General features: G+C 46.2%; 1 protein-coding gene across 3 annotated transcripts in view; it reads right to left on the minus strand.

The window, feature by feature from the left end:
• Window positions 1-3,835: 3,835 nt before the first annotated feature.
• The window catches only part of ITM2B (integral membrane protein 2B), a 153,909-nt gene continuing 140,573 nt past the window's right edge, over window positions 3,836-17,171 (minus strand). For all 3 annotated transcript variants that reach the window (XM_063952793.1, XM_063952792.1, XM_063952794.1), the window contains 3 exons: window positions 16,594-16,704; window positions 9,146-9,296; window positions 3,836-5,787 (listed from right to left, as the gene is read on the minus strand). In XM_063952793.1, coding sequence (XP_063808863.1) covers window positions 5,699-5,787; window positions 9,146-9,296; window positions 16,594-16,704 — 351 coding nt within the window. In that variant the 3' untranslated portion in view covers window positions 3,836-5,698. The remainder of the gene's footprint in view (window positions 5,788-9,145; window positions 9,297-16,593; window positions 16,705-17,171) is intronic.

Here is a 17,171-nt window from a genome sequence, read left to right on the forward strand (position 1 = left end):
GTGCTGGATGCGTGGATTGCCACGGCTACAGCGGGTAAATCTTCTTTTCTCCCCTCAGCTGAACCGGCTATGAAGAAACCTTTTACTCCCAACACGTCGCAGTCCTTTCAGCCCACTAGGCCTAGAAAGAATAAACCCTCTCACACCTTCTTTAGAGGTGGTCGTGCCAAATCCAAAAAGCCTGCTCCCGCAGGTTCCCAGGACCAGAAGCCTACTTCTGGTACCTCAAAGTCCTCAGCATGACGGTGGACCGCAAAGCCTGAAGGAAGGTCAGGTGGGAGCAAGACTCCGGCATTTCAGCCACGTCTGGGTGTCATCTGGCCTGGACCCCTGGATACAGGATATTGTGTCCCGGGGGTACAGGCTGGAGTTTCAAACTCTCCCACCTCAGATTCTTCAAACCAGGCTTGCCGGCTTTGCCGGCAGACAGAGCTATTCTACTGGACGCTATCCAAAAATTGATAGTGTCCGAGGTCATTGTTCCAGTTCCACGTCATCAGTTGACCAAAGGTTACTATTCAAACCTTTTTGTGGTTCCGAAATCAGATGGTTCAGTAAGGCCAATTCTGAACTTGAAATCTTTGAACCCTTATCTCAGGGACTTCAAATTCAAGATGGAGTCTCTGAGGGCAGTTATCTCAGGACTGACGGAGGGGGAGTTTACTGGTGTCCTTGGACATCAAGTATGCGTACCTCCACATTCCCATTTGGTCGCCGCATCAGGCTTATCTCAGGTTTGCACTGTTAGACGATCACTATCAGTTTCAGGCACTGCCGTTTGGTCTCTCCACGGCACCGAGGGTCTTCACCAAGGTGATGGCAGAGATGATGGTTCTCCTCCGCAAGCAGGGGGTGAACATAATTCCGTATCTGGACGATCTGCTGATCAAGGCGTCGTCCAAGGAGAAGTTATTAAGATCCATTGCTCTCAAGAAGCATCTGCTCAAGGAGCACGGTTGGATTTTGAACCTTCCAAAGTCTCATCTGGAGCCGACAAGGAGGCTGTCTTTCCTGTGGATGATCCTCGACACTGAGGTCCAGAGGGTGTTTCTACCGGTGGAGAAAGCGTTGGTGATTCAAACCATGGTTCGGGATGTCTTGAAGCCTGCCAGGGTGTCGGTTCATCAGTGTATCCGCCTTCTGGGGGAAGATGGGTGCCTCCTACGAGGCTCTGCAGTACGGAAGGTTTCATGCTCGCTCCTTTCAACTGGATCTCTTGGACCAGTGGTCGGGATCTCACCTACACATGCACCAGAGGATACGTCTGTCTCCGAAAGCCAAGATTTCGCTCTTCTGGTGGCTACAACTACTACACCTTCTGGAGGGCCGAGGGTTCGGAGTTCAGGACTGGATCCTTCTAACCACAGATGCAAGTCTAAGAGGTTGGGGAGCAGTCGCTCAAGGGGAAACCTTACAAGGAAGGTGGTCGAGTCAGGAGTCCCTTCTTCCAATAAACATCCTGGAGCTAAGAGCCGTATACAACGGCCTTCTTCAAGCAGCACACCTTCTACAGGATAGGGTCTGTTCAGGTGCAGTTGGACAACGTGACCACAGTGGCCTACATAAACCAACAAGGTGGAACGAAGAGCAGGGCTGCAATGTCGGAGGTGACAAAAATCCTCCTCTGGGCAGAAAGGCACGCTGTAGCGATGTCAGCAATCTTCATTTCGGGAGTAGACAACTTGGAAGCGGACTTCCTCAGCAGACACGATCTCCATCCAGGAGAGTGGGGCCTCCACCCGGAGGTGTTCGAGGAGGTAACCAGTTGGTGGGGGGTTCCTCACATAGACATGATGGCCTCCCGCCTCAACAAGAAGCTGTGGAGGTACTGTTCCAAGTCGAGGGACCCACAGGCAGTGACGGTGGACGCACTAGTAACGCCGTGGGGGTTCACGTCAGTGTATGTATTCCCTCTACTTCCTCTAATTCCAAGAGTTCTACAACTTGTAAAAAGAACAAAAGTTCTGGCAATCCTCATTGCTCCAGACCACGGAGGGCTTGGTACGCGGATCTACTGCTAGACGATCCAAGGCCCCTAATTCTTCGAGAGGATCTTCTACTGCAGGGGCCGTTCGATTATCAAGACTTACCGCGGCTTCGTTTGACGCATGGCGGTTGAGCGCCAGATCTTAGCTCGGAAGGGTATTCCGAGCGAGGTTATTCCTACTCTGATACAGGCTAGGAAGGGGGTAACGTCTAAACATTACCATCGAATTTGGAAAAAATATGCATCTTGGTGTGAATCCAAGAAATTTCCTCCGGTGGCGTTTCAACTTGGACGTTTTCTCCTTTTCCTGCAAGCAGGTGTGGATATGGGCCTGAGATTGGGCTCCATCAAGGTCCAGATCTCAGCTTTGTCCATTTTCTTCCAGAAACAATTGGCTGTCTTCCCTGAGGTTCAGACCTTTTAGAAAGGGGTTCTGCACATCCAGCCTCCCTTTGTGGCACCAATGGCACCCTGGGATCTTGATGTGGTACAGTTCCTGCAATCGGATTGGTTTGAGCCTCTACAGGAGGCTGAAATCAAGTTTCTCACGTGGAAGGCGGTAACTTTGTTGGCCTTGGCTTCGGCTCGACGTGTGTCGGAATTGGGGGCTTTGTCCTCTAAAAGTCCCTATCTGGTCTTCCATGAAGATAGGGCGGAACTCAGGACTTGTCAACAGTTCTTTCCTAAGGTTGTGTCGGCTTTTCATATCAACCAACCTATTGTGGTGCCAGTGGCTACTGACTCCTCAATTGCTTCAAAGGCCTTGGATTTTGTGAGGGCTTTGAAGATTTATGTGAAGAGGACAGCACGTCACAGAAAATCTGACTCTGTTTGTCCGCTATGATCCCAAGAAAACTGGGTGTCCTGCTTCTAAGCAGTCGATTTCCCGCTGGATCAGGTTCACCATCCAGCATGCATATTCTACGGCAGGATTGCCGTGTCCAAAATCTGTTGAGGCCCACTCTACTCGTAAGGTGTGTTCTTCCTGGGCGGCTGCCCGGGGTGTCTCGGCTCTACAGCTTTGCCGAGTAGCTACTTGGTCTAGATCGAACACGTTTGCTAAGTTTTACAAGTTCAGTACTTTGGCCTCTGATGACCTGAAGTTTGGTCAAGCAGTTCTGCAGGAGCCTGCGCGCTCTCCCTCCCGTTCTGGGAGCTTTGGTACATCCCCATGGTACTAATATGGACCCCAGCATCCTCTAGGACGTAAGAGAAAATAGGATTTTAATTACCTAACGGTAAATCCTTTTCTCGTAGAGGATGCTGGGTGCCCGCCCAGCGCTTCTTTATCCTGCAGTGGTTGTTTGGTTCAGTACTGCCTGGTTTCTAGGTAAGTTCTGCGTTCTTTACTGTTTCAGTACTGTTTCAGCTGTTGCTGAGTTTTCCAGCATGTTGGCCGGATTTGCCTTGTTGTGTGGGCTGGTATGAATCTCGCAACTATCTGTGTATTTCCTTCTCTCGAAGTATGTCATCTCCTCGGGCACAGTTTCTATACTGTGTCTGGTAGGAGGGGCATAGAGGAAGGAGCCAGCCCATACTGTTAAAACTCTTAAAGTGCCAATGGCTCCTGGGGGACCCATCTATACCCCATGGTAACTAACATGGACCCCAGCATCCTCTACGGACTACGAGAAAAGGATTTACCGGTAGGTAATTAAAATCCTATAATTCTCCCTCTATGGGTGTCGTGGGAGAAAAACCTGTGGAGCCGGTATCCCGCCGTCTGCATTTCACCGCCTGTAGGGATCCTGGAGTCGGCATTGTGACCGCCGGGATCCCAACGGGCACTTATGATTGCCACCGTCTGAAACATGAATCCAAAATAAAACAAGAAAAAAAAGGCACCAATTAAACAGGTGATTTAAGCTTTATTCTTTTACAAGTACGATTATATACAAATTAGTAACACATGTTACCATCTAGTTGTTTATTGACACTCCTGTTTTAATATTAAGAGGGCATACCAAACCATTAACCAGAGTTAAAGTTAAAAACAGATTTAAGAAAAAAGTTTTAAACAAAGGATTTCATTTTTAGTAGTTGGAAATGCACAGCTGCAAATATTTATCCTCAATGGAATAGAGCTGAAGGTCAGGATACTTACCCACATGAAGATATTCCTTCATGTTTATTTGTAGATACTATGGGGGTAATTCTGAGTTGATCGCAGCATTAAGTTTGTTAGCAATTGGGCAAAACCATGTGCACTGCAGGGGGGGCAGATATAACATTTGCAGAGAGAGTTAGATTTGGGTGGGTTATATTGTTTCTGTGCAGGGTAAATACTGGCTGCTTTATTTTTACACTGCAATTAAGATTTCAGTTTGAATACACCCCACCCAAATCTAACTCTCTCTGCACGTTTTATATTTATCCCCCCTGCAGTGCACATGGTTTTTCCCAATTGCTAACAAACTTGCTGCTGCGATCAACTCAGAATTAGGCCCTATATCCAGAATATATACCCGAATGCATGTATGTATGTATGTACACAGATGCTCCCAAAACTACATTTTGTGCCTATCTGTAGAGGGACAGAGTCCTAAATATTTACATGCAATGTAATATCCAGTGAAAACATAAGTGCTATGGATCCCATATCATATTTAAATGTTAAACAAAAATCCTCAAAAACAAACACGTAAGTCTGTATGATAAGTGAGAGTCACCCACCATGATCTCTATAATATATGTGCTCTGCACGCCAAAGGGTTAATCAAACTATGTGAAAAGATACATTCTGCAGGGATGCCCTCTGCAGTATATGCCCAGCTATTATAGACAGCTCATAAAACGTTTATATAGACTTTCACAAATGCACAATTTAGCAGCGAAACTAAATGTAAATGCTAAGTAACCTGTCTGAAATAGTAGGCTTATTTATAACCTTTGTTTATAACTAAGGATTAACAAAAGACTCAGTAGGTGTCATTGTTACATCACAAAGTCTTGTTTCTGATGCTGCAGTGAATCTCCTACACTCTGCTCTCTTCCACTGCCATCTTCTCTTAATGGTGAAAATATGTATGGAGAACAGTGAGGCAGCCTATAGGTGTAAAGCTAATAAATTCCAAGCTACAGCAAGCACTGTCAACTGGGAGATATGGTTCAAGATAGCCACCATGCCCCAGGTTTGAAAAAGAACTAGGATTTTCTTTATCCTTATTGTTCTAGCGATGACAGTCTAGATTCAGTCCTGAGTTCTTCTGAAAACCTGTTTACAGTGGTTCCTAAAGTACTAGATTAGATATTTTAGGTGCCGGAACATGCACTATTAAACAGGCTTTCAAATGCAAATGAGTGCAAATACTTTGTTTAGCTTGTTTAACTGGGGGGGGGGGGATCATGGTGTAATAGTACAGTACATAAATGCAGTGACATTTCCATGTATACAGGTTTAAAAAGCTATACACTAAATCAGCAGGAATGAAAGTTGGTCATACTTTTCTTATTAAAGGACTAATTCCTTATGTTATAAATATAAAATACCATACTTAGTAGCTGAAATATGAAGGCAGAAGATTAAAAAAAAAAAACCAACAACAACAAACTAAAACAAATGATTAAAATCAACTGAGATCAAAAGTGAATATGTTGTGCAAAGGTCTGGCCACTAATAACAAAACCCTTCCTTAAAATAATGACTACACACAACAAAAGGGCAGGGCTATACTGTTGATAAATGGCTGACAATGTATTCACAGGACTCCTTTAAAAGGCGCAAATTGTTGTCTTCACCGCATACACGTTTTCAAAGTGAAAAATGTCTGAGCACTGCCCGGCTTCTCGTTTTTGCTTTCCTGTAAGGAAATAAAAACATATTATATTTATATATAAGCTTGTGACTTTTTTTTATATTCTTTATTAAAAAAACAAACAAAATAACACAAACATATACAAGTCCAGTGTACTAATCAAAAACACAATAGTAAAGGTTTAAAGGCCCATACACACTTGCTGATAAAATGAGCGACGTCGCTCATTTTCCCCCTCCCTGAGCGACGTCGCTCATTTTATTGGCAAGTGTGGTATGCCACCAGCGATGACCGATGCGTGGCCCCGCGGGACGGCAACAATCGTCGCTCTCGGCAGTGCACGCATGCAGGATCTGGACTGTCGTCCAGGACCTGCATGCACGGCTGGCGGAGGCGTGACGTCACTGAGCGATGTGAGCAGTCATATCGCTCAGTGTGTACAGTTGGCCGCCGACCGGCTGGGGAAACATTAGACGACGTCACTCATAGGGCGACATGGTCTAATGTCTACGGACCTTTACTGAAAAGTTTTTTTCTAAAATAAACAAACAGGTTACTAGACAATAAACATGTAAGGAGGCGAAGGAAAGTAGACGTTTCCATCTGTTTGGGGGGTCTAAGGGGAGAATTCAATTAAGGGCGCATCAGCGCGACAATAGCCCAACCTTGGTCCACAAGGCACACACCATACAATTATCTGGCTGGTTGGAATGAAAATCTGGTAATGGATGAGAGCAAATGACACAGACCATTTGCTCCCAAACAGTGGAAAATGGACATAAATAGGATTTTAATACCTACCGGTAAATCCTTTTCTCCTAGTCCGCAGAGGATGCTGGGGTCCACTTCAGTACCATGGGGTATAGACGGTTCCTCGAAATGTCTGTCTCTCTGGGGACAGTTCCTATACTGAGGTCTGGAGGAGGGGCATAGAGGGAGGAGCCAGTTCACACCCTTGAAAAGTCTTAAAGTGGCCATGGCTCCTGCAGAACAGTCTATACCCCATGGTACTTAAGTGGACCCCAGCATCCTCTAGGACGTAAGAGAAAACTAGTGTTCATACAAATTGTGTAAACCCGTGGTTTCACCGGGATGTATTCATGTGACCGGCGGTCAGGAGACCGACGGTCACATGACCTCCACCAACATCCCGCCCCCTCACTCTCCTGACGGTCGGCATGCTGATCAACAGGGACTATTCCCACTCGTGGGTGTCCACGACACCCACAGAAAGCGAATAGGATCCGTGGCGACCGCAGGTCGCCACCGAGCCCGCAAGGGGCTTGCTGCATTCGCCCCTCCCCCCGCGCTGGGATTTCCGGCGTCGGTATGCTGACCGCCCGCCGGTCAGCCATACCACACCTGTTTCACCAAATTGTCTGAATGACAGATTTTTGTCCATTTTTCAGTGTTTAGGAGCAAATGGTGGATTATCATTTGCTTTCATCCATTAACAGATTTCCATTCCAATCAGACAGATCTGGCAGATTAATTGCCAGATAACAGTATGGTGTATGCTCAGCTTTACAGTCCAGGTTTTAGTGATATCCAGGCTTCAGCACAGCTAGTTAAATCAAAATACCTGAGGTACTAATTAAGTCACTTGTGCTCAAGCATGGATATCACTAAAACCATGGGGTAATCTTACTATCAGTCGTGTTGCTGCTGAATTCAGGCGAGATTAAGCTCCGCTGACATCAGCAGTTTGGGATGGCAACTTTTTTTTTATGGGGGTGAGACACGATAATTTACTCAACTACAATGTTTTTTTCAATTCGACTTTACAGATGACGATGTCCTTTGTATTGTCGGGCATTGTTTTATGGGAGATATTAGTAAAACACTGCCGGACATGACACAATGAAGCCCGTCTGGATCAGTAAAATCCGTGCAGGGCTTCAATGTGTAAAGCATCCCAGGGGTTACAAAAAAATAAACACGCAAGCATCCCGATCCAGCAGCCATGTAGAAGTGTATGTTTACACTCTACTACGCAAATGGTGTCCATCCACGTGACTAATGTCTCTCGAGGGACCCCCAGCCAATCAGGAGCTGCTGCCATGGAATGAAGAGGACCAATCTACACAGGATTAAACGAGTATCATTTTTTTAATTTACAGGTACCCCGTGGATTCTACGTGGACAAGGGGTCCGAGGGGCTCCATGGGACACTAGGTAAGTATATGTGTGTGTGTAAGTGTGCATGTATGGTTAATTAAAGTTTTACTTTCACGGTCTGTGTATCCTGTGTTATTTTTGAATATCCATTTTACTGTGGAACTACAGGTATCGACGGGCCCTTTAATGCCCCACATGCTGATACTTGCCATGGCCGCAGGGACCAGTATAAATGTGTCCCTCAGCTGTGGCATTATCTCCTTGACTAGTGGAGTCTGGTGCTGGTTTGAAAAACTCAGGGGACCCCTACTTCCTTCACTTCCCCTTCCCCCGTATTTTTGACACCAGGACCGGTCCAAGAGCCTGGTGCTTAAAATACAGGGAGACCCTACACAATTTTTGCCCGGTATTTTAAGCACCAGGACTGGCTCAGAGAGCCCGGGCTGGTTATGCTCAGGAGGGGGGACCCCACGCGCATTTTTTATTTTTTTTATTTTTTACTGTTTCACACACATTTACACAGAGAAGCATGATCCCTGCATGATTCTCCAAACACACCAGCCAAAAGCAGGTCTATTTGAAAGCTCTATTTCTGTATGAATTTCATGCTTTTCCGGCAGATCCGTGAATGATTCTCCAAACATGTCAGCCAAAAGCAGGTCTGGGTAAGCTCATAGCCCTGGCCAGGAATATGCTAAGTGCCTCTGGTTACTACAGGTTGAGCTAGTGTGAGATAGTGTACAGAGGGAAAAGGTAGCAGGTGCACTATCTGAAAGTATTATTAATGTACTGATTCCATACTTTTCCGGCAGTGGTTTGGCTATTGTCAGCAGTGATTGAGAATACGAATCCTTAGTAAATTCCTGTGTTGTATGAGGTGTATGTGAAAAAACAACAGTGTTTAACCGATGGTCTATTGATTCGTATTTGTGTGGACGGCAGTGTATCTCAATATAAATTGGCCCAACACTGCCGAGATTTGTGTTTAGTAAATTTCAGAGTTGCATTTTCGTATGAAAATTCAATCATGAATCAAAATCAGGAGCTTAGTAAATTTCCACCCTTGACCGTTAATGTGCCTTGTGGACCGAGGTTGGGAATGCCTGACATAGAATACTGTGGAGGTTATTCCTAGTAATAAGATTGGCTCTTTTTGCCATAGTTTGGATACGTTTCTGGCCAGGGAGAACGCCAAGTAACTTATTGGAACGTTAAAAAGAAAAAGTGAATCTGTTTTTTTGGCAGTGTCTGAGAAGAACCCAAGCACTTGCAATACTGGTCATACCTCGCACTGGTTCTCTGCGCTGGAGTTTGTAGGTCTCCTTATCCTGACAAAGGCGGCGGATAAAGACACCCAGTTGGTCTACATTCTCAATGCGATCAGTAACCACCATCTGCTCATGTATTAAATAGGACTGTGGAAGGTATGTTCCAGCCTTTAAAAGGGAAAAAACATTTACTAACAAAGTATATACATAAACAAACTTAAAAAATAAGATTTTACTTACCGATAAATCTATTTCTCGTAGTCCGTAGTGGATGCTGGGACTCCGTAAGGACCATGGGGAAAAGCGGCTCCGCAGGAGACAGGGCACAAGAATAAAAGCTTTAGGATCAGGTGGTGTGCACTGGCTCCTCCCCCTATGACCCTCCTCCAAGCCTCAGTTAGGATACTGTGCCCGGACGAGCGTACATAATAAGGAAGGATATTGAATCCCGGGTAAGACTCATACCAGCCACACCAATCACACCGTACAACTTGTGATCTGAACCCAGTTAACAGTATGATAAAACGAAAAGGAGCCTCTGAAAAGATGGCTCACAACAATAATAACCCGAATTTTTGTAACAATAACTATATACAAGTATTGCAGACAATCCGCACTTGGGATGGGCGCCCAGCATCCACTACGGACTACGAGAAATAGATTTATCGGTAAGTAAAATCTTATTTTCTCTGACGTCCTAGTGGATGCTGGGACTCCGTAAGGACCATGGGGATTATACCAAAGCTCCCAAACGGGCGGGAGAGTGCGGATGACTCTGCAGCACCGAATGAGAGAACTCCAGGTCCTCCTCAGCCAGGGTATCAAATTTGTAGAATTTTGCAAACGTGTTTGCCCCTGACCAAGTAGCTGCTCGGCAAAGTTGTAAAGCCGAGACCCCTCGGGCAGCCGCCCAAGATGAGCCCACTTTCCTTGTGGAATGGGCTTTTACCGATTTTGGCTGTGGCAGGCCCGCCACAGATTGTGCAAGCTGAATTGTACTACAAATCCAACGAGCAATCGTCTGCTTAGAAGCAGGAGCACCCAGCTTGTTGGGTGCATACAGGATAAACAGCGAGTCAGATTTTCTGACTCCAGCCGTCCTGGAAACATATATTTTCAGGGCCCTGACAACGTCAAGCAACTTGGAGTCCTCCAAGTCCCTAGTAGCCGCAGGTACCACAATAGGTTGGTTCATGTGAAATGCAGAAAACCACCTTAGGTAGAAATTGAGGACGAGTCCTCAATTCTGCCCTGTCAGAATGAAAAATTAAGTAAGGACTTTTATATGATAAAGCCGCCAATTCTGACACACGCCTGGCTGAAGCCAGGGCTAACAGCATCGTCACCTTCCATGTGAGATATTTGAAGTCCACAGTGGTGAGTGGTTCAAACCAATGTGACTTTAGAAAACTCAACACAACATTGAGATCCCAAGGTGCCACTGGAGGCACAAAAGGAGGCTGTATATGCAGTACCCCTTTTACAAATGTCTGAACTTCAGGCATTGAAGCCAGTTCTTTCTGGAAGAAAATCGACAGGGCCGAAATTTGAACCTTAATGGACCCTAATTTTAGGCCCATAGATAGTCCTGTTTGCAGGAAATGGAGGAAACGACCCAGTTGAAATTCCTCTGTAGGGGCCTTCTTGGCCTCACACCACGCAACATATTTTCGCCAAATGCGGTGATAATGTTTTGCGGTTACGTCCTTCCTGGCCTTGACCAGGGTAGGGATGACTTCATCTGGAATGCCTTTTTCCCTCAGGATCCGGCGTTCAACCGCCATGCCGTCAAACGCAGCCGCGGTAAGTCTTGGAACAGACAAGGCCCCTGCTGGAGCAGGTCCTTTCTCAGAGGTAGAGGCCACGGTTCTTCCGTGAGCATCTCTTGAAGTTCCGGGTACCAAGTCCTTCTTGGCCAATCCGGAGCCACGAGTATAGTTCTTACTCCTCTCCTTCTTATGATTCTCAGTACCTTCGGTATGAGAGGCAGAGGAGGGAACACATACACTGACTGGTACACCCACGGCGTTACCAGGGCGTCCACCGCTATTGCCTGAGGGTCCCTTGACCTGGCGCAATATCTGTCTAGTTTTTTGTTTAGACGGGACGCCATCATGTCCACCTTTGGTTCTTCCCAACGGTTTACTATCAGGTGGAAGACTTCTGGGTGAAGTCCCCACTCTCCCGGGTGGAGGTCGTGTCTGCTGAGGAAGTCTGCTTCCCAGTTGTCCACTCCCGGAATGAACACTGCTGACAGTGCTATCACATGATTTTCCGCCCAGCGAAGAATCCTTGCAGCTTCTGCCATTGCCCTCCTGCTTCTCGTGCCGCCCTGTCTGTTTACGTGGGCGACTGACGTGATGTTGTCCGATTGGATCAATACCGCCTGACCCTGAAGCAGGGGTTTCGCTTGACTTAGGGCATTGTAAATGGCCCTTAGTTCCAGAATGTTTATATGAAGAGATGCTTCCATGCTTGACCACAAGCCCTGGAAATTTTTTCCCTGTGTGACTGCTCCCCAGCCTCTCAGGCTTGCATCCGTGGTCACCAGGATCCAATCCTGAATGCCAAATCTGCGGCCCTCTAGTAGATGAGCACTCTGCAGCCACCACAGAAGAGACACCCTTGTCCTTGGCGACAGGGTTATCCGCTGATGCATCTGAAGATGCGATCCGGACCATTTGTCCAGCAGATCCCACTGAAAAGTTCTTGCATGGAATCTTCCGAATGGAATCGCTTCGTAAGAAGCCACCATTTTTCCCAGGACCCTCGTGCACTGATGCACTGACACCTGGCCTGGTTTTAGGAGGTTCCTGACTAGCTCGGATAACTCCCTGGCCTTCTCCTCCGGGAGAAACACCTTTTTCTGGACTGTGTCCAGAATCATTCCTAGGAACAGTAGACGTGTCGTAGGAATCAGCTGCGATTTTGGAATATTTAGGATCCACCCGTGCTGACGTAACACTACCTGAGATAGTGCTACTCCGACTTCTAACTGTTCCCTGGACTTTGCCCTTATCAGGAGATCGTCCAAGTAAGGGATAATTAAGATGCCTTTTCTTCGGAATCATCATTTCGGCCATTACCTTGGTAAAGACCCGAGGTGCCGTGGACAACCCAAACGGCAGCGTCTGAAACTGATAATGACAGTTTTGTACTACAAACCTGAGGTACCCTTGGTGAGACGGGTAGATTGGGACGTGGAGATAAGCATCCTTGATGTCCAGAGACACCAAATAGTCCCCTTCTTCCAGGTTTGCTATCACCGCTCTGAGTGATTCCATCTTGAATTTGAACCTCTTTATGTAAGTGTTCAAGGATTTCAGATTTAAAATTGGTCTCACCGAGCCGTCCGGCTTCGGTACCACAAACAGCGTGGAATAATACCCCTTTCCCTGTTGTAGGAGGGGTACCTTGATTATCACCTGCTGGGAATACAGCTTGTGAATGGCTTCCAAAACTGCCTCCCTGTCGGAGGGAGACTTTGGTAGAGCAGACTTCAGGAACCGGCGAGGGGGAAACGCCTCGAATTCCAGTTTGTACCCCTGCGATACTACCTGTAGAATCCAGGGGTCCACTTGCGAGTGAGCCCACTGCGCGTTGAAATTCTTGAGACGGGCCCCCACCATGTCTGAGTCTGCTTGTCAAGCCCCAGCGTCATGCTGAAGACTTGGCAGAAGCAGGGGAGGGCTTCTGCTCCTGGGAAGCGGCTGCATGGTGCAGTCTTTTTCCCCTTCCTCTGCCCCGGGGCAGGAAGGAATGGCCTTTAGCTCGCTTGTACTTATGGGAACGAAAGGACTGAGTTTGAAAAGACGGTGTCTTTTTCTGCTGATGTGAAGTGACCTGGGGTAAAAAGGTGGATTTTCCAGCCGTTGCCGTGGCCACCAGGTCCGATAGACCAGCCCCAAATAACTCCTCCCCTTTATACGGCAATACTTCCATATGTCGTTTAGAATCAGCATCGCCTGACCACTGTCGCGTCCATAAAGCTCTTCTGGCAGAAATGGACATAGCACTTACTCTTGATGCCAGGGTGCAGATATCCCTCTGTGCATCACGCATATATAGTAATGCATCCTTCAAATGCTCTATAGTTAGCAGTATATTGTCCCTATCCAGGGTATCAATATTTTCAGTCAGGGAATCCGACCACGCGACTCCAGCACTGCACATCCAGGCTGAAGCGATTGCTGGTCGCAGTATAACACCAGTATGTGTGTATATACTTTTAAGAATATTTTCCAGCCTTCTATCTGCTGGTTCCTTGAGGGTGGCCGTATCAGGAGACGGTAACGCTACTTGTTTAGATAAACGTGTGAGCGCCTTATCTACTCTAGGGGGTGTTTCCCAACGCGTCCTAACCTCTGACGGGAAAGTATATAGTGCCAATAATTGTTTAGAAATTAGCAGTTTTTTGTCGGGGGAAACCCACGCTTTATCACACACCTCATTTAACTCATCTGACTCAGGGAAAACTATTGGTAGTTTTTTCACACCCCACATAATACCCTTCTTTGTGGTACTTGTAGTGTCAGAAATGTTCAATGCCTCCTTCATTGCCGTGATCATGTAACGTGTGGCCCTACTGGACATTACGTTTGTCTCCTCACCGTCGACACTAGACTCAGTATCTGTGTCTGGGTCTGTGTCGACCCACTGAGGTAACGGGCGTTTTAGGGCCCCTGACGGTGTCTGAGACGCCTGGACAGGCACTAATTGATTTGCCGGCTGTCTCATGTCATCAACCGTTTTTTGCAAAGTGCTGACATTATCACTTAATTCTTTAAATACGATCATCCAGTCAGGTGTCGACACCCTAGGGGGTGACATCACTAACCCAGGCAATTGCTCCGCCTCCACATCATTTTCCTCCTCATACATGTCGACACACACGTACCGACACACAGCACACACACCGGGAATGCTCTGATAGAGGACAGGACCCTACAAGCCCTTTGGAGAGACAGAGGGAGAGTCTGCCAGCACACACCAAGCGCTATATATATATACAGGGATAACCTTATATAAGTGTTATTCCCTTATAGCTGCTGTTTATATAAGTTTTAGCTGCCAATAGTGCCCCCCCTTCTCTTTTTTACCCTGATTCTGTAGCAAGTCTGCAGGGGAGAGTCAGGGAGCCGTCCTTCCAGCGGAGCTGTGAGGGAAAATGGCGCTTGTGTGCTGAGGAGATAGGCTCCGCCCCTTCACGACGTCCTTATCTCCCGCTCTTTTCTGTAATAATGGCAGGGGTTAAAATACATCCATATAGCCCAAGAGCTATATGTGATGTATTCTTTTGCCAACCTAAGGTATCATCTGTTATATTGCGTCTCAGGGCGCTCCCCCCCAGCGCCTTGCACCCTCAGTGACCGGAGTGTGAAGTGTGCTGAGAGCAATGGCGCACAGCTGCGGTGCTGTGCGCTACCTTAGTCTGAAGACAGGATCGTCTTCTGCCGCCGATTTCACCGGACCTCTTCGCTCTTCTGGCTCTGTAAGGGGGCCGGCGGCGCGGCTCCGGGACCCATCCAGGCTGAACCTGTGATCGTCCCTCTGGAGCTAATGTCCAGTAGCCTAAGAAACCCGATCCACTCTGCACGCAGGTGAGTCCGTTTCTTCTCCCCTTAGTCCCACGATGCAGTGAGCCTGTTGCCAGCAGGACTCACTGAAAATAAAAAACCTAAAATAAACTTTTATTCTAAGCAGCTCAGGAGAGCCACCTAGCCTGCACCCTTCTCGTTCGGGCACAAAAATCCAACTGAGGCTTGGAGGAGGGTCATAGGGGGAGGAGCCAGTGCACACCACCTGATCCTAAAGCTTTTATTCTTGTGCCCTGTCTCCTGCGGAGCCGCTATTCCCCATGGTCCTTACGGAGTCCCAGCATCCACTAGGACGTCAGAGAAATACATATTTTAAATTAACTTTTCTACAGGTTTTTAATCCAATATACCCACCATGCCAATATAGATTTAGTCATTTAGCTTTGAAGTCAGGTTGATATTCAAGATTTTAATACAATGGATCATAAAAAGGAAATGTACACTATTAGGAAACTCTGCAATCCAGCAGGAGGAGCAATGAAAATAAAGAAGTCAGTCTAGGGCATAGATTCTCAAACTCGGTCCTCAGGACCCCACACAGTGCATGTTTTCCAGGTCTCCTCACAAACTCAAATAATTAGCTCCACCTGTCAATGTTTTAAAATATGTCAGCCAGTAATGATTACATCTGTACACGTGCTACGCGACTTGGAAAATGTGAGCTGCTTGGGGTCCCAAGGAATGAGTTTGAGAACCTGTGGTCTAGGGAAAGAAAATTCTCTGAAGCTGGACTTCCCTTTTATTGCTTATATCCAATGATCGTATCCAATGATCGTTTCCAATCCAAAGGAGGAATTCAATTATAATCGCAATACCTGGGTTAAATGCCCGTAGCTATTCAATTGCAGGTTGCACCTCCCGAGAGATCTGCGTTAACTAGTGCCCTGGGGCCAATCACAGTGTTATCGTGTGCGGTTACAGCATATGAAATGGCACTTTACCTGGTGGAGGTAAAGTAGTGGCAACAAGGTGCATGTTCAAGGTTAAGTGACGGACACAATGCAATCAATTCAATAGTCACTTATCCCGGAAGCTACATCCCTGCAATGTTAACTGAACTCCCCCCACTGTGTTTTTCCACTTAGAATACAAAGCATTGTACAGAATGAACATTCTGTGCTGGTGCTATATATCTCTTAAAGCCATACAGCAGTTTATAAAAACAGTACTACTGATGCTGCCAATATAAAATGTCAAATGATTTTATTTTTATTTCTATTTGCAATCACTCTGTGCAGGTCCAACTGTGTCTCATCCAGAGGCTTGAGCGCTACCTGCCACAGACTCTGATTCACAAAACTATCACTTATTTATGACAATACAGAACTGGAAATATCATTTTTTTTTTTTTTTGTTTCCACACTTCACCTACCAAAAAAGTTTGGATTAAAGTGGCCCATGATTTCTCTGTGTAGGACCCAATTGAACAACCATTAAGTGTAGGAATTCTAGGCAATTCAGTAAAAGCACATACTTGTTTATATAAGATGTATATATCATTTTTAGTAGAATGCTCTATAGTACAAGTAGGCATCTGTGCCTGGTACACCTAGGTGCATGGGTCATTAAACACACAGCTTTGTAGCACGTAGCTCAGTCACCGATCTCTATAGTAAACAGTGTTGTTACTTACTGACAGTGTGACAGAATGTACATTAATACTAATACTGCAGCAAGAAAAATAAAGTTCTTAATTTAACCAGTAAACAAAAAGTTTAAATTACTCCACTTCGTTTCACTGTTATGAAGAAGCTAAGAGGCAGTGTAAAATAACAATGCAATAAAGCTTGTTGGAAAGCCAACTGTATGTAATGTAGTATAAATCCTCATATAATGCACAACTTCGCAACCTTAACCAGTAGAAGTACCTTAATGTTTATAAGCAGCTCCAAGAAATTCTTTGGTGGCATAACAATCGAGGTGTTCAATGGTATAACATAGCACTTGTTCAAGCTGAGATCAAGGTAAGCAGTGAGTTTCTGTGGAAAAAGAAACAATATGATGAATACACATGACAGCAGAGATTCAGGGGGTTTAGGGGGTTTCTTCACGAGAAATCAAGGTAACAAGAATCTAAGTCATTTATGTACGAAAACCACATTGACAGCATTTCCATATACAGATACTAAAAAGCCGTTTACAGCATGCACAAAACAATCACAGTCACCTAGAATATAATATAATATTCCTATGGCCAGGATACTGCCTAGATTCAAAAGTTTCAGTATGAAGACAGTGAATCAAAGCTCACACGTCCAAGAACGACTCCCTGACGAAGACCCACATGGGTCGATACACGTAGGAACAGCACAAACAGCAGCAGTGTGTATTATCATCACTGCACAACTACACAGAGACATTTGGAATCTATCACAGCCCAGCCGTTTTGACGAGCAGTGACCCCGGGGGTTCACAGGAAAGAGTCGAGCCCGGAGTCACGTGACCG

This window comes from Pseudophryne corroboree, chromosome 2 (genome assembly GCF_028390025.1).
Source record: "Pseudophryne corroboree isolate aPseCor3 chromosome 2, aPseCor3.hap2, whole genome shotgun sequence".
NCBI classification, from domain to species: Eukaryota; Metazoa; Chordata; class Amphibia; order Anura; family Myobatrachidae; genus Pseudophryne; species Pseudophryne corroboree.